Source organism: Oenanthe melanoleuca, chromosome Z (assembly GCF_029582105.1).
Source record: "Oenanthe melanoleuca isolate GR-GAL-2019-014 chromosome Z, OMel1.0, whole genome shotgun sequence".
In the NCBI taxonomy this organism is placed as follows: domain Eukaryota; kingdom Metazoa; phylum Chordata; class Aves; order Passeriformes; family Muscicapidae; genus Oenanthe; species Oenanthe melanoleuca.
In genome coordinates this window covers 25,711,124-25,727,972 of record NC_079362.1, presented here as the reverse complement: position 1 = coordinate 25,727,972, position 16,849 = coordinate 25,711,124, and the positions used below count along the sequence as shown (strand labels likewise).

The window sequence follows — 16,849 nt, the reverse complement described above, 5'->3', positions numbered from 1 at the left end:
GTGTGCACAGCAACAGCAGCACCCAGAAGGTTTGAACCTCCTCGGGAAGGCATCCACGCCAGCCAGGATGCCAAAAGACAGGATGCTGTGGGCGCAATTTTATGTGGCTTGGCAAAAGGTGTCAGGAAAGTGGTCCCCATGGCTTTCTCTTGCCTTGCCAGCCTCACAGCCACGCTTGGCAGCTGCAGCTGCAGCCTGTCCCCCTGACTGACTTCAGTGGCCGTGCTTGAGGGCAGACTCGCCTGCCACACCCGGCTGTCCCAAGGCAGCAGCGATGGTGCCATCGTTACAAACACTGATGGGACACAAGCCCTGGGCTGCAGCTGCTGACACTCTCCTCCACTCAGGCACCTTAAAAAAGGCAGCATGAGCTTCTAAACTCAACACAGAGAACTTCCTCAGAAAGAAGGAAGAAGCAGCAAATGCTGAAGGAAAGCAGGACTCGTGGCTGAGGTTCAGTGATGGAGGGAAGGAAGCACTTTGCTGTCTGCTGAACTGATGGCCAAGGTCACAAGCTCAGGCTCTGCTGAGAGGATTCTGCTCTGGTCTTGTTGGAGGCTGCTCCCTACCAGTGCATGGCCCTCCCTTGTTCCTGGATCAGGTCTCCTGGAGCCATGGGAACAAGTGTGTTCCGTGTCCATGGAAGAGCAGAAAGTGGCAGGATATGTTTGCTTCCAGCGCTTGTCTTGACTCTTCCTTCATGGTGCTGGCAGCATCATCAGAGACACAGAACAGCTTGTCTCATGCCTGAGTTATCCCTTTCTTCTGCACTTGCCCAGGTTCCTCGCCGGTTCACCAGGGAAAATCGCTGCGAGTGCCTGTCCATTCCCTTGCCCAGCACACAGCCAGATGTGTTTGGACATGAGCTGCTGGCCACAGGCAGACAGGCAGCAACCTGGAGCATTGGCCATCACACACTGGTCTGATATTTTTTTCCGGAAAGCAAGAAAAACAGTCAGAAGAACACAAGGAAACTTGACAGGATCTCTGTAAGAATCTAATTGTGCTGGGAAAGTCAACAGCTCATGGGGTTTTTGTGCCGCAGATAATCACTTCCAAGCAAAAATCATTCCAGGAAGGAGCAACAGCTTCTGCCTTCTGACAAAGACCAGGTGTTGCCACCAATTGCTCCAGGTGCTCCTGCCAACAGGCACCTTTAGAAAGGAGCACAGACACCAATGCACATGGGCTTTGGCTGTACTCTGGCACAGAAGTTCCCCGGGGGCACAGGTTTCTGTGGCAGGGTAGGCACCAGCACTGTCAGGGCTCGGGGGTAGCAGGTCTCCTTTAGCAGGGACTCTGCCACCTCTGTTGATTCCAGTACTCCCCAGGGCTCCGAGCAGCATTCGTGTCCTGGGCCATACGTCCCATGTCTGTGTCACAGCCCTGCGTGTGTGACGGCCACCCAGCACCGGATCATGTCCCAAAGAGGCCCTGGCAGCTTCTCTGGAAGGCCCCAGTGCCCTTCCTGCTGCAGCTGCGTCGGCAACCGTGGGGGCTCCTTCTGCTGCCCTGAGCAGGCAGAGCAGAGGAGCATCTGCTTGTTGTTTGACCCGATCCTCAAGTTCCTCTTTGGCTGTCCTTGACACTCGGGGAACATCTTCCTTCCAAGCTGGGGCAGTTTGGGGGGGTGGGGGTGTCCCCAGGGCACGTGGGGGTGTGTCCTAGGGCTCTTTGTGACACAGAGCACCGTGGTCACCGTGGGATGGAACAGAACACGGCGTACAAGGGTGACCCTTTGTGACACGCGGTGACATAGGTGCTGGCAGCGACACGGCCACGCCACAGTGCTCGGTGCACGCGTCGGGACAGGACGGAGAGAGCGGTGCTGTGAGGAGCCCCCGCACAGCCAGCCCGTTCCTTGCTGACCCGGAGCTTTCCCAAAGTGCTACCTGTGCAGGTGACCTCGAGGCCAGACTGCGGGACTCGGCGAGCCGGAGCATTTCCAAAGCATCTGCCGTCCCTGCGGCCGCTGCCCTCGAGGACAGACTGCAGGACTTACTGTCCTTCAGCCTTCCCAAGGCTTCTCTGTTGCAGCTGTGCTTTCAAGGCACACCTGCAGCACTTGATCTTTGAGTTTTTCCCAGGCATCTCTCCTGCAGGCCATCCTAACTCCAAAGAGAGACATGGAGCAGACACCCCCCAGGGTGCCCAAGCTGGCCTGGGTGAAGGAGGAGGAGGAGGCTGCAGCTACCTCAGCACAGCAGCCTGGAGAGCTGGAGCAGCTCCAGCTGCTGCAGGAGGGTGAGTGCCAGAGCTGGGCCACAGGGCTGGTGCATCCCGGGGCTGTCCCTGGCTGGGAATGCAGGGCTGGGCCCTGCTCTCCGGCCTCTCCCGCAGCCCCTCAGCCCTGGCTGCGCTTGCTCTGTGCCAGGTGCAGCCATGGACTGGACACAAGAGCAGGACCCTGCCCGTGGCCGCTTCCGCAGAGCAGCGCAGGTACTGCAGCCATCCCCACCTGGGCTGGGCCTGCTGTCACTGCTCAGCCCAGCACCGTGCCTGGAGCACTCCATGGATTCTCCCTCTCTTCCTGCCCTTCTGCAGATGATCTGTGAATTCATCGTGTGCGTTTGGCGGGAAGAGACCACCGGTGTGGGCACTGGGCCTTCGGCAAACTTTCACCTCTTCAGTGCTGAGACCAGTGCTGCCATGCTGGATTTGCTTGTGGAGAAGGGTGTCTCCAATCCAAAGCAAGTAAGCAGCCTGTGGCCAGGGCTTGATCGCCCCAGGAACTGTGTGGCGCCTCAAGCCGGCTTTGCTGGCTTCCCTCAGCCTCTGAGGCCCAGCCCAACGTGGTGGGAAGGGCAGCACTTCTCAGGGGAAGCTGGGGAAGTTGCTGCTCTGGCAGGTCTCCAGGTCTCCCCACGCCTTCTGCAGGTGCCAGCCATGGTGAAGTACATCCACAAGTGGCTCACGGCCAATGAGTCTGCTGGGCACAGGCTGGACAAGGCCCTGCTGGAGCTGACCAAGGAACACCCCTATGATGTGCTCATGACTCTCTTGCGCTGGGCCCCATCGGGTGACAGGTACCTTGGGCAGCCCCACCTGCCTTGAGGGCTTAGGGTTCATCCCCCGGTACCCTGCAGAGCCTGTCCCTGCTGAGTGCCACACAGGGGCACAGCTCCAAGCCCCTGCGGCCCCTCCGTTTGCAGTGCTGCCATGTCAGCCCCTGAGCGTGCTGCCACGCTCCCTCCCTACGGGGCTGCACCCCCGTGAGCTGGCTGGGCGCTGCTGGCCAGGGCCAGTGGGCAGAGGCAGGGCTGACGGCCAGTGCAGGTCCCTGCAGCAGCCCAGGCCACGGTGCTGTGGCCGAGACCCCCTGATGTTGCCCGATGCCCCAAACAGAACACTAACAGAGTTAGTTTATGCGGTGCTTTATTCAGGGCCCGGGGAAACCTGCGGACTAGCGTCCAAAGTCAGGATCCCACAGTTCCCTTTTTCTGTCAGGTTTTTATACCTTTTTACAAAATGGTCTACTTGCAAAAGTACACATTCTTCAAGACAATACAGATACATAAATCTTGTAGATATCATTCCTAAAAGTTATAAATTCTGCATGCTTGTCTACTCAGAACTATAGGCTACTCCCCTTAATCCCCCTTGCATGTTTTCCCATCACCAGAACCCTTTATTTATTATTATACTTTAGCCTTATCTTGTAAGTTTCTAAATGTCCTATATGCTCTACTAATTCCTTATTGTTTTCACAGTTCTAAATGTTCTATACGCTCTACTAATTTCTTTAACTATTGTTTCACAATGTTGGTTTCCAGGGCCTGTCCGAAAACTGCAGTTTTCTAAGCCTTAGCATGACTACTACTATATCTACATTAGTCCTTTTTCTCATTATTTCGGTATCACTGACACAGAGCTCTGACCCCACAGAGCTGCTGCGGCCATGTGGGGGGTGATCCTGACCTCCACGGGGACTGCGGAGCCGGCGCTGCAGATCCTCATCACTGTGCTGAGCGCCTGGCCAGTGGACACCTCCGTGTACACCTCTGATGGGGACAGCACAGGAGTCTTTGCTCTGGCTGTGAGTTCCTGCAACTGACTTCTGCTTGCCCCTAGGCCACCTCTCGAGCAGCCAGCTCTCTGTCCTCCCCACAACTGCATCTGCCTGCCTCAGGCACTGCGCTGAACCTGGGGCACCAGCCTGGCTGCTCCCACGGTGTCTCTCCCGGCCTCTCCCTCGCATGCTCAGGCCCTGCACATGGATGTCTTGGCACCTACTCTTGTCTCTGGGTGCTTTATTTCTTGTAGGCAACCGTGACACTGTGGAATGTCTTCAACTGGACCTGGTGCCCACCTATAGTGCTGGAGTACTCCCCCTCTCTGTTTCTGCGTCTGCTCTTCCAAGCTTTCATCAGCACACTGTATACACCAGAGGTGGTTGATACCTTCTGGAAGGAATGCCAGGAGCAACTTGGCCTTGCCACCAACCCCCAAAGGTGCTCCATCCCAGTCCCACCAGTCTCCCCATCCCTCCCATGCCCTAAGGCAGGAGTCAGAGCTGCCAGTGTGACCTGGGCTTTGCTCTGCACACAGGTTTGCAGTGCAGACTCTGAAGGTGCTGCTCTGCCGAGTGCAGTGTGAGCATGTGGTGTTGGCCATGGAGCGCAAGGGTGGCTGGGACACGCTGCTCTATGCTGGCACCCACCACTATGCAGTGGGTCTGCTGGCCAGGTGAGACCCCCTTCTCCATGCTGCTGCTGCCATTTGTGCCCAGAGTGCCCCACACAGTTCCTGTGGCCATGGGTGAGAGGGTCTTGTCACAAAGAGAATGAAAAGCAGACTGGAAAGGGCTGGCAGAGGGGGCCTGGGAACAGCCGCCTCCCAAAGAGCCCATGGGGTGCTTGGGAACAGACCAGGCCTCTGGGAGTCAGCCCTGGGAGAGCTTTGCCTGCCTGGCTCAGGGGCAATGGCGTCTTTTCCCCCCACCAGGGAGATGCACGGTGTCTCTGTGTATTGGCATCACTACATCATGTCCTACCTCTTGGAGCTCCTCAGCCAAGGCATTTCAGACTGGGAACTGCCTGCCATGGCGTTCCTTGTGGAGGTGAGCCCCATGGCCAGCGCTGCCCCGCTGAGCTGACTCCTACCCCTCTGCCCTCGCACAGCCGCTGCTGCCTGGAATGGCGCAGCCCTGTGCAGTTCTGAGCTCCTGCCAGCTGGGCACCTCGGTCACTGCTTTGTGCCTTCCAGCTCCTGGAGTTCGTGGACTTCAGTAAATGGGCTGACGGCATCCTGGAGATCATGCCAAGGCACCTGCAGAGCGAGTCCAAGGAGATGCAGCGCCTGGCTCTCAGAGGCCTCGTGGTGCTCAGCAGGGACCCCTCGATGGTGAGGAGGAGGCAGCGGCTGAAGCTGTGCTGGCAGCGTGGCACTGGGGAAAGCAACCCCTTGAGCTTAGCTGGGCTTCGGTAGCCGTGGCAGCTGCTCCCAGCTCTCCTGCGTTGCTGTCCAGCTGCCCGAGTGCTCCAGGACAGGCCTGCGGCCCCTGGGCTCCATGGCAGCAGCAGCAGCATGGGGTTGCCCAGCCTTGTGTTCCATGCAGAACAAAAGAATGCACACCCTGACTGAACGCCTTGTGGACCTGCTGCGGGATGCAGACGAAGAAATTGTTGAGACGAGCGCCGTCGTGCTCAGCGCTCTGCTGCTGCACAGAGACCTCGCCATACCCAGCCCCATCGCCCTGCGGCTGGCTGCAGCGCTCTGGCCACTCCTGGACAATATAAGGCTCTGTGTCCCCAGCCACGGCCAGTGGGAGCTGCCCCCAAGTGTGGTGTCCCATGGATTTCCGGGCCTGTGCACAGAGAGGCCTGGAGCAGCTGATGTGGAAGGCTTTTGCTTCTTTCCAACAGGACAAACGCCAAGTGCAGCTGCTCTCCATTCGCCTCTTCCAAGATGTGATGAGGTTGGTAGAGGCAAAGGGGAAAAAGGCCCTGAAGATGCTTGTGAGCAAGAGCCTGCTCCCGCTCTTCTTCAACTGCCACAACGAGAACGTGCGCGTGGCAGAGGTGAGGACTCCTGGCCGCTGGTGTCCCCATGCTCAGCTGTCTCCCTTCACCCTGGCACCTCATGGGCTCCAGTCTCCTCGTGGCCTTGGCACAGGGAGGCAGCTCCTGTGCCCTGGGCTGCCGTGCCATCTCTGGCTCTCTGCAGGCCTCTCGGGAAACGCTGCTTGCTGCAGTGTGCTTCCTCAAGAGGAGGGATCTGGAGCATCTGGTGCTGACGGATCAGATGTGGAGGTTTGGGGAGTGCTTGGTAAGGACAGCCTGCAAGCCCCAGCCCCAGCCTGGAGAAGCCCCTGCCCACGGTGCCCAGTCTGTGGGGCTGGCAGCTGTGGCCCCTGCCCAGTGCTGCACCCAGGGGCACCGGCCTGCGCCCCACACGCTGCTCCCTTCCCCGGGCTGCCCAGGCGGGCTCTTCTCCAGGCTCCTGTGGCCCCAGGGCAGGAGCTGATGGAGCCCCGACCCAGCCGGGCTCTGCTGCGGGGCAGCACCGCGCCTTGCCGGGCCCTCTGCTCCCCTCGGGGCTGTGCGGGCAGGGCAGCCCGGGGCCAAGGGGCAGAGCCCGCCCCGACCCTTCCCTCCCGCCGCTCTCCGCAGCTGGCACAGGACAGGGACCGAGCGGCCGAGCACCTGCGGCAGGCCCTGCCGTACCTGCGGAGCCCACAGGAGCCCCTGCGAGAGGCGGCCGTCCGCTTCCTGGGTGAGCACACGGCCGGCTCCCTCCCCGCCCCGCCGCAGCTCGGCCCCAGCCCCGGCAGCTGCTGCCATCCGGGCCGGGGCCGTGGAGCCCCGCCTGGCCTCGGGGCTGCTGCCGCCCTGTGCCAGCCGTGCCCTTGGGCGGCAGGGTGCGGCGAGGGCCCGGGCTGAGCCCTGCAGGGGAAGGAGGTGCGGCGGCCACAGGGCTGGCAGCGCCGCTGTGGGGCAGCCGTGCCGCTGGGGCCGTGACGGGCTCTGTGTTGCCAGGGCTGGCCGGGCGGTTCCTGAGAGAGCAGCAGCGAGAGTTGCAGCTCCTGAGCAGGGGTGAGTGAGGCCGGCGGGCTGGCAGCGGGGGCTGGCGCTGGCAGCTGCGTTCCCTGCCCCGCCTGCGGAGGGCTCTGCTCCCTGCGCGCACCAGGGGCGGCGTGGGCAGAGCACAGAGACCTTTCAGGGGCCTGTGCGAGGGAGAGTCGGGGCCAGCACCTTCCAGCTGCTCCTTGCTGTCTCCTGCTGCCTCCAGGCCGTGGCAAGAGCTGGCGGGCATGGACGGGTCAGGAGGGTCTCCCCAGGTCCCCGCAGATGCAGGCTCTGACTGTGCCTCTGTTTGTCTCTCTTCCAGCCCTTCAGGACATGGCAGATGACATCAGCCCTGCCATCTCATGCCTGGCACTTCAAACTCTGTACATAAATATGGCTGTACAGAGCATTCCCTCCTCCCGACTCGAGAGGATTCTAGATCGATTTCGCCGGCTCTGGAAGTCACGGCCTTCCCTGGGTGGCCGTGGCCAGTTCTCCTGCTGGAATGCTGTGGAGAACTGATGTGGGAGTGTGCCTCTGATGGGGCCACCAGAGCCTGCAGGAAAACCTCTCTTCTTTATGTAGTTTTATTTCAGCCTAGTGTAATAGTTTAGCAAATTAGTAAAGTATTAGATTAGTTAATTAGGAATTAGTAGGATTAATAAAATGCTGCTGTTATACACAGAGGTCCAGGAGCTTTCTTTTGGTGCCCGGAGTCTTCAGGCCATTGGGGAAGAGGGGAAAAAGGGTCCTTGTGCTCGGAAGGTTGGCCAAGGGAAAGTGGCCAAAAGCCCCTTGGCCTTTGGTGGTTCTGCCGAAGCCTTAAGGCTTCCAACAGAGCGGCTGGGCCGAGGCCGGAGCTGCGGCGGGGATCCCTGAGAGCCTGGTCCCTGGAGATGGCTGCAGGGGACAGTGGGAGGCGTGAAGGGATGCGGTGCTGCCAAAGCCTGCCAGGATAAGGCACAATTTTATGTGGCTTGGCAAAAGGTGTCGGGAAAGTGGTCCCCATGGCTTTCTCCTGCCTTGCCAGCCTCACAGCCACGCTTGGCAGCTGCAGCTGCAGCCTGTCCCCCTGACTGACTTCAGTGGCCGTGCTTGAGGGCAGACTCGCCTGCCACACCCGGCTGTCCCAAGGCAGCAGCGATGGTGCCATCGTTACAAACACTGATGGGACACGAGCCCTGGGCTGCAGCTGCTGACACTCTCCTCCACTCAGGCACCTTAAAAAAGGCAGCATGAGCTTCTAAACTCAACACAGAGAACTTCCTCAGAAAGAAGGAAGAAGCAGCAAATGCTGAAGGAAAGCAGGACTCGTGTGGCTGAGGTTCAGTGATGGAGGGAAGGAAGCACTTTGCTGTCTGCTGAACTGATGGCCAAGGTCACAAGCTCAGGCTCTGCTGAGAGGATTCTGCTCTGGTCTTGTTGGAGGCTGCTCCCTACCAGTGCATGGCCCTCCCTTGTTCCTGGATCAGGTCTCCTGGAGCCATGGGAACAAGTGTGTTCCGTGTCCATGGAAGAGCAGAAAGTGGCAGGATATGTTTGCTTCCAGCGCTTGTCTTGACTCTTCCTTCATGGTGCTGGCAGCATCATCAGAGACACAGAACAGCTTGTCTCATGCCTGAGTTATCCCTTTCTTCTGCACTTGCCCAGGTTCCTCGCCGGTTCACCAGGGAAAATCGCTGCGAGTGCCTGTCCATTCCCTTGCCCAGCACACAGCCAGATGTGTTTGGACATGAGCTGCTGGCCACAGGCAGACAGGCAGCAACCTGGAGCATTGGCCATCACACACTGGTCTGATATTTTTTTCCGGAAAGCAAGAAAAACAGTCAGAAGAACACAAGGAAACTTGACAGGATCTCTGTAAGAATCTAATTGTGCTGGGAAAGTCAACAGCTCATGGGGTTTTTGTGCCGCAGATAATCACTTCCAAGCAAAAATCATTCCAGGAAGGAGCAACAGCTTCTGCCTTCTGACAAAGACCAGGTGTTGCCACCAATTGCTCCAGGTGCTCCTGCCAACAGGCACCTTTAGAAAGGAGCACAGACACCAATGCACATGGGCTTTGGCTGTACTCTGGCACAGAAGTTCCCCGGGGGCACAGGTTTCTGTGGCAGGAGTAGGCACCAGCACTGTCAGGGCTCGGGGGTAGCAGGTCTCCTTTAGCAGGGACTCTGCCACCTCTGTTGATTCCAGTACTCCCCAGGCCCCAGGGCTCCGAGCAGCATTCGTGTCCTGGGCCATACGTCCCATGTCTGTGTCACAGCCCTGCGTGTGTGACGGCCACCCAGCACCGGATCATGTCCCAAAGAGGCCCTGGCAGCTTCTCTGGAAGGCCCCAGTGCCCTTCCTGCTGCAGCTGCGTCGGCAACCGTGGGGGCTCCTTCTGCTGCCCTGAGCAGGCAGAGCAGAGGAGCATCTGCTTGTTGTTTGACCCGATCCTCAAGTTCCTCTTTGGCTGTCCTTGACACTCGGGGAACATCTTCCTTCCAAGCTGGGGCAGTTTGGGGGGGTGGGGGTGTCCCCAGGGCACGTGGGGGTGTGTCCTAGGGCTCTTTGTGACACAGAGCACCGTGGTCACCGTGGGATGGAACAGAACACGGCGTACAAGGGTGACCCTTTGTGACACGCGGTGACATAGGTGCTGGCAGCGACACGGCCACGCCACAGTGCTCGGTGCACGCGTCGGGACAGGACGGAGAGAGCGGTGCTGTGAGGAGCCCCCGCACAGCCAGCTCGTTCCTTGCTGACCCGGAGCTTTCCCAAAGTGCTACCTGTGCAGGTGACCTCGAGGCCAGACTGCGGGACTCGGCGAGCCGGAGCATTTCCAAAGCATCTGCCGTCCCTGCGGCCGCTGCCCTCGAGGACAGACTGCAGGACTTACTGTCCTTCAGCCTTCCCAAGGCTTCTCTGTTGCAGCTGTGCTTTCAAGGCACACCTGCAGCACTTGATCTTTGAGTTTTTCCCAGGCATCTCTCCTGCAGGCCATCCTAACTCCAAAGAGAGACATGGAGCAGACACCCCCCAGGGTGCCCAAGCTGGCCTGGGTGAAGGAGGAGGAGGAGGCTGCAGCTACCTCAGCACAGCAGCCTGGAGAGCTGGAGCAGCTCCAGCTGCTGCAGGAGGGTGAGTGCCAGAGCTGGGCCACAGGGCTGGTGCATCCCGGGGCTGTCCCTGGCTGGGAATGCAGGGCTGGGCCCTGCTCTCCGGCCTCTCCCGCAGCCCCTCAGCCCTGGCTGCGCTCGCTCTGTGCCAGGTGCAGCCATGGACTGGACACAAGAGCAGGACCCTGCCCGTGGCCGCTTCCGCAGAGCAGCGCAGGTACTGCAGCCATCCCCACCTGGGCTGGGCCTGCTGTCACTGCTCAGCCCAGCACCGTGCCTGGAGCACTCCATGGATTCTCCCTCTCTTCCTGCCCTTCTGCAGATGATCTGTGAATTCATCGTGCGCGTTTGGCGGGAAGAGACCACCGGTGTGGGCACTGGGCCTTCGGCAAACTTTCACCTCTTCAGTGCTGAGACCAGTGCTGCCATGCTGGATTTGCTTGTGGAGAAGGGTGTCTCCAATCCAAAGCAAGTAAGCAGCCTGTGGCCAGGGCTTGATCGCCCCAGGAACTGTGTGGCGCCTCAAGCCGGCTTTGCTGGCTTCCCTCAGCCTCTGAGGCCCAGCCCAACGTGGTGGGAAGGGCAGCACTTCTCAGGGGAAGCTGGGGAAGTTGCTGCTCTGGCAGGTCTCCAGGTCTCCCCACGCCTTCTGCAGGTGCCAGCCATGGTGAGGTACATCCACAAGTGGCTCACGGCCAATGAGTCTGCTGGGCACAGGCTGGACAAGGCCCTGCTGGAGCTGACCAAGGAACACCCCTATGATGTGCTCATGACTCTCTTGCGCTGGGCCCCATCGGGTGACAGGTACCTTGGGCAGCCCCACCTGCCTTGAGGGCTTAGGGTTCATCCCCCGGTACCCTGCAGAGCCTGTCCCTGCTGAGTGCCACACAGGGGCACAGCTCCAAGCCCCTGCGGCCCCTCCGTTTGCAGTGCTGCCATGTCAGCCCCTGAGCGTGCTGCCACGCTCCCTCCCTACGGGGCTGCACCCCCGTGAGCTGGCTGGGCGCTGCTGGCCAGGGCCAGTGGGCAGAGGCAGGGCTGACGGCCAGTGCAGGTCCCTGCAGCAGCCCAGGCCACGGTGCTGTGGCCGAGACCCCCTGATGTTGCCCGATGCCCCAAACAGAACACTAACAGAGTTAGTTTATGCGGTGCTTTATTCAGGGCCCGGGGAAACCTGCGGACTAGCGTCCAAAGTCAGGATCCCACAGTTCCCTTTTTCTGTCAGGTTTTTATACCTTTTTACAAAATGGTCTACTTGCAAAAGTACACATTCTTCAAGACAATACAGATACATAAATCTTGTAGATATCATTCCTAAAAGTTATAAATTCTGCATGCTTGTCTACTCAGAACTATAGGCTACTCCCCTTAATCCCCCTTGCATGTTTTCCCATCACCAGAACCCTTTATTTATTATTATACTTTAGCCTTATCTTGTAAGTTTCTAAATGTCCTATATGCTCTACTAATTCCTTATTGTTTTCACAGTTCTAAATGTTCTATACGCTCTACTAATTTCTTTAACTATTGTTTCACAATGTTGGTTTCCAGGGCCTGTCCGAAAACTGCAGTTTTCTAAGCCTTAGCATGACTACTACTATATCTACATTAGTCCTTTTTCTCATTATTTCGGTATCACTGACACAGAGCTCTGACCCCACAGAGCTGCTGCGGCCATGTGGGGGGTGATCCTGACCTCCACGGGGACTGCGGAGCCGGCGCTGCAGATCCTCATCACTGTGCTGAGCGCCTGGCCAGTGGACACCTCCGTGTACACCTCTGATGGGGACAGCACAGGAGTCTTTGCTCTGGCTGTGAGTTCCTGCAACTGACTTCTGCTTGCCCCTAGGCCACCTCTCGAGCAGCCAGCTCTCTGTCCTCCCCACAACTGCATCTGCCTGCCTCAGGCACTGCGCTGAACCTGGGGCACCAGCCTGGCTGCTCCCACGGTGTCTCTCCCGGCCTCTCCCTCGCATGCTCAGGCCCTGCACATGGATGTCTTGGCACCTACTCTTGTCTCTGGGTGCTTTATTTCTTGTAGGCAACCGTGACACTGTGGAATGTCTTCAACTGGACCTGGTGCCCACCTATAGTGCTGGAGTACTCCCCCTCTCTGTTTCTGCGTCTGCTCTTCCAAGCTTTCATCAGCACACTGTATACACCAGAGGTGGTTGATACCTTCTGGAAGGAATGCCAGGAGCAACTCGGCCTTGCCACCAACCCCCAAAGGTGCTCCATCCCAGTCCCACCAGTCTCCCCATCCCTCCCATGCCCTAAGGCAGGAGTCAGAGCTGCCAGTGTGACCTGGGCTTTGCTCTGCACACAGGTTTGCAGTGCAGACTCTGAAGGTGCTGCTCTGCCGAGTGCAGTGTGAGCATGTGGTGTTGGCCATGGAGCGCAAGGGTGGCTGGGACACGCTGCTCTATGCTGGCACCCACCACTATGCAGTGGGTCTGCTGGCCAGGTGAGACCCCCTTCTCCATGCTGCTGCTGCCATTTGTGCCCAGAGTGCCCCACACAGTTCCTGTGGCCATGGGTGAGAGGGTCTTGTCACAAAGAGAATGAAAAGCAGACTGGAAAGGGCTGGCAGAGGGGGCCTGGGAACAGCCGCCTCCCAAAGAGCCCATGGGGTGCTTGGGAACAGACCAGGCCTCTGGGAGTCAGCCCTGGGAGAGCTTTGCCTGCCTGGCTCAGGGGCAATGGCGTCTTTTCCCCCCACCAGGGAGATGCACGGTGTCTCTGTGTATTGGCATCACTACATCATGTCCTACCTCTTGGAGCTCCTCAGCCAAGGCATTTCAGACTGGGAACTGCCTGCCATGGCGTTCCTTGTGGAGGTGAGCCCCATGGCCAGCGCTGCCCCGCTGAGCTGACTCCTACCCCTCTGCCCTCGCACAGCCGCTGCTGCCTGGAATGGCGCAGCCCTGTGCAGTTCTGAGCTCCTGCCAGCTGGGCACCTCGGTCACTGCTTTGTGCCTTCCAGCTCCTGGAGTTCGTGGACTTCAGTAAATGGGCTGACGGCATCCTGGAGATCATGCCAAGGCACCTGCAGAGCGAGTCCAAGGAGATGCAGCGCCTGGCTCTCAGAGGCCTCGTGGTGCTCAGCAGGGACCCCTCGATGGTGAGGAGGAGGCAGCGGCTGAAGCTGTGCTGGCAGCGTGGCACTGGGGAAAGCAACCCCTTGAGCTTAGCTGGGCTTCGGTAGCCGTGGCAGCTGCTCCCAGCTCTCCTGCGTTGCTGTCCAGCTGCCCGAGTGCTCCAGGACAGGCCTGCGGCCCCTGGGCTCCATGGCAGCAGCAGCAGCATGGGGTTGCCCAGCCTTGTGTTCCATGCAGAACAAAAGAATGCACACCCTGACTGAACGCCTTGTGGACCTGCTGCGGGATGCAGACGAAGAAATTGTTGAGACGAGCGCCGTCGTGCTCAGCGCTCTGCTGCTGCACAGAGACCTCGCCATACCCAGCCCCATCGCCCTGCGGCTGGCTGCAGCGCTCTGGCCACTCCTGGACAATGTAAGGCTCTGTGTCCCCAGCCACGGCCAGTGGGAGCTGCCCCCCAAGTGTGGTGTCCCATGGATTTCCGGGCCTGTGCACAGAGAGGCCTGGAGCAGCTGATGTGGAAGGCTTTTGCTTCTTTCCAACAGGACAAACGCCAAGTGCAGCTGCTCTCCATTCGCCTCTTCCAAGATGTGATGAGGTTGGTAGAGGCAAAGGGGAAAAAGGCCCTGAAGATGCTTGTGAGCAAGAGCCTGCTCCCGCTCTTCTTCAACTGCCACAACGAGAACGTGCGCGTGGCAGAGGTGAGGACTCCTGGCCGCTGGTGTCCCCATGCTCAGCTGTCTCCCTTCACCCTGGCACCTCATGGGCTCCAGTCTCCTCGTGGCCTTGGCACAGGGAGGCAGCTCCTGTGCCCTGGGCTGCCGTGCCATCTCTGGCTCTCTGCAGGCCTCTCGGGAAACGCTGCTTGCTGCAGTGTGCTTCCTCAAGAGGAGGGATCTGGAGCATCTGGTGCTGACGGATCAGATGTGGAGGTTTGGGGAGTGCTTGGTAAGGACAGCCTGCAAGCCCCAGCCCCAGCCTGGAGAAGCCCCTGCCCACGGTGCCCAGTCTGTGGGGCTGGCAGCTGTGGCCCCTGCCCAGTGCTGCACCCAGGGGCACCGGCCTGCGCCCCACACGCTGCTCCCTTCCCCGGGCTGCCCAGGCGGGCTCTTCTCCAGGCTCCTGTGGCCCCAGGGCAGGAGCTGATGGAGCCCCGACCCAGCCGGGCTCTGCTGCGGGGCAGCACCGCGCCTTGCCGGGCCCTCTGCTCCCCTCGGGGCTGTGCGGGCAGGGCAGCCCGGGGCCAAGGGGCAGAGCCCGCCCCGACCCTTCCCTCCCGCCGCTCTCCGCAGCTGGCACAGGACAGGGACCGAGCGGCCGAGCACCTGCGGCAGGCCCTGCCGTACCTGCGGAGCCCACAGGAGCCCCTGCGAGAGGCGGCCGTCCGCTTCCTGGGTGAGCACACGGCCGGCTCCCTCCCCGCCCCACCGCAGCTCGGCCCCAGCCCCGGCAGCTGCTGCCATCCGGGCCGGGGCCGTGGAGCCCCGCCTGGCCTCGGGGCTGCTGCCGCCCTGTGCCAGCCGTGCCCTTGGGCGGCAGGGTGCGGCGAGGGCCCGGGCTGAGCCCTGCAGGGGAAGGAGGTGCGGCGGCCACAGGGCTGGCAGCGCCGCTGTGGGGCAGCCGTGCCGCTGGGGCCGTGACGGGCTCTGTGTTGCCAGGGCTGGCCGGGCGGTTCCTGAGAGAGCAGCAGCGAGAGTTGCAGCTCCTGAGCAGGGGTGAGTGAGGCCGGCGGGCTGGCAGCGGGGGCTGGCGCTGGCAGCTGCGTTCCCTGCCCCGCCTGCGGAGGGCTCTGCTCCCTGCGCGCACCAGGGGCGGCGTGGGCAGAGCACAGAGACCTTTCAGGGGCCTGTGCGAGGGAGAGTCGGGGCCAGCACCTTCCAGCTGCTCCTTGCTGTCTCCTGCTGCCTCCAGGCCGTGGCAAGAGCTGGCGGGCATGGACGGGTCAGGAGGGTCTCCCCAGGTCCCCGCAGATGCAGGCTCTGACTGTGCCTCTGTTTGTCTCTCTTCCAGCCCTTCAGGACATGGCAGATGACATCAGCCCTGCCATCTCATGCCTGGCACTTCAAACTCTGTACATAAATATGGCTGTACAGAGCATTCCCTCCTCCCGACTCGAGAGGATTCTAGATCGATTTCGCCGGCTCTGGAAGTCACGGCCTTCCCTGGGTGGCCGTGGCCAGTTCTCCTGCTGGAATGCTGTGGAGAACTGATGTGGGAGTGTGCCTCTGATGGGGCCACCAGAGCCTGCAGGAAAACCTCTCTTCTTTATGTAGTTTTATTTCAGCCTAGTGTAATAGTTTAGCAAATTAGTAAAGTATTAGATTAGTTAATTAGGAATTAGTAGGATTAATAAAATGCTGCTGTTATACACAGAGGTCCAGGAGCTTTCTTTTGGTGCCCGGAGTCTTCAGGCCATTGGGGAAGAGGGGAAAAAGGGTCCTTGTGCTCGGAAGGTTGGCCAAGGGAAAGTGGCCAAAAGCCCCTTGGCCTTTGGTGGTTCTGCCGAAGCCTTAAGGCTTCCAACAGAGCGGCTGGGCCGAGGCCGGAGCTGCGGCGGGGATCCCTGAGAGCCTGGTCCCTGGAGATGGCTGCAGGGGACAGTGGGAGGCGTGAAGGGATGCGGTGCTGCCAAAGCCTGCCAGGATAAGGCACAATTTTATGTGGCTTGGCAAAAGGTGTCGGGAAAGTGGTCCCCATGGCTTTCTCCTGCCTTGCCAGCCTCACAGCCACGCTTGGCAGCTGCAGCTGCAGCCTGTCCCCCTGACTGACTTCAGTGGCCGTGCTTGAGGGCAGACTCGCCTGCCACACCCGGCTGTCCCAAGGCAGCAGCGATGGTGCCATCGTTACAGACACTGATGGGACACGAGCCCTGGGCTGCAGCTGCTGACACTCTCCTCCACTCAGGCACCTTAAAAAAGGCAGCATGAGCTTCTAAACTCAACACAGAGAACTTCCTCAGAAAGAAGGAAGAAGCAGCAAATGCTGAAGGAAAGCAGGACTCGTGGCTGAGGTTCAGTGATGGAGGGAAGGAAGCACTTTGCTGTCTGCTGAACTGATGGCCAAGGTCACAAGCTCAGGCTCTGCTGAGAGGATTCTGCTCTGGTCTTGTTGGAGGCTGCTCCCTACCAGTGCATGGCCCTCCCTTGTTCCTGGATCAGGTCTCCTGGAGCCATGGGAACAAGTGTGTTCCGTGTCCATGGAAGAGCAGAAAGTGGCAGGATATGTTTGCTTCCAGCGCTTGTCTTGACTCTTCCTTCATGGTGCTGGCAGCATCATCAGAGACACAGAACAGCTTGTCTCATGCCTGAGTTATCCCTTTCTTCTGCACTTGCCCAGGTTCCTCGCCGGTTCACCAGGGAAAATCGCTGCGAGTGCCTGTCCATTCCCTTGCCCAGCACACAGCCAGATGTGTTTGGACATGAGCTGCTGGCCACAGGCAGACAGGCAGCAACCTGGAGCATTGGCCATCACACACTGGTCTGATATTTTTTTCCGGAAAGCAAGAAAAACAGTCAGAAGAACACAAGGAAACTTGACAGGATCTCTGTAAGAATCTAATTGTGCTGGGAAAGTCAACAGCTCATGGGGTTTTTGTGCCGCAGATAATCACTTCCAAGCAAAAATCATTCCAGGAAGGAGCAAC

At 59.6% G+C, this 16,849-nt stretch overlaps 2 protein-coding genes across 2 annotated transcripts; both read left to right on the top strand.

Annotated features, from left to right (window-relative positions):
• Positions 1–1,755: 1,755 nt before the first annotated feature.
• On the top strand, positions 1,756–7,688 carry LOC130265064 (uncharacterized). Its single transcript, XM_056513837.1, has 14 exons — positions 1,756–2,244; positions 2,375–2,439; positions 2,545–2,694; positions 2,878–3,026; positions 3,886–4,036; positions 4,264–4,451; positions 4,549–4,686; positions 4,945–5,059; positions 5,206–5,343; positions 5,558–6,020; positions 6,166–6,267; positions 6,612–6,714; positions 6,978–7,034; positions 7,330–7,688. Exons 1-14 carry the CDS (start codon positions 2,127–2,129, stop codon positions 7,349–7,351), a joined length of 1,959 nt encoding a protein of 652 aa, XP_056369812.1. The 5' UTR covers positions 1,756–2,126; the 3' UTR covers positions 7,352–7,688.
• Positions 7,689–9,641: 1,953 nt separating this feature from the next.
• LOC130264972 (maestro heat-like repeat-containing protein family member 7) lies at positions 9,642–15,577 on the top strand. Its single transcript, XM_056513671.1, has 15 exons — positions 9,642–10,130; positions 10,261–10,325; positions 10,431–10,580; positions 10,764–10,912; positions 11,772–11,922; positions 12,150–12,337; positions 12,435–12,572; positions 12,831–12,945; positions 13,092–13,229; positions 13,444–13,620; positions 13,752–13,907; positions 14,053–14,154; positions 14,499–14,601; positions 14,865–14,921; positions 15,217–15,577. Exons 1-15 carry the CDS (start codon positions 10,013–10,015, stop codon positions 15,414–15,416), a joined length of 2,007 nt encoding a protein of 668 aa, XP_056369646.1. The 5' UTR covers positions 9,642–10,012; the 3' UTR covers positions 15,417–15,577.
• Positions 15,578–16,849: the final 1,272 nt, after the last annotated feature.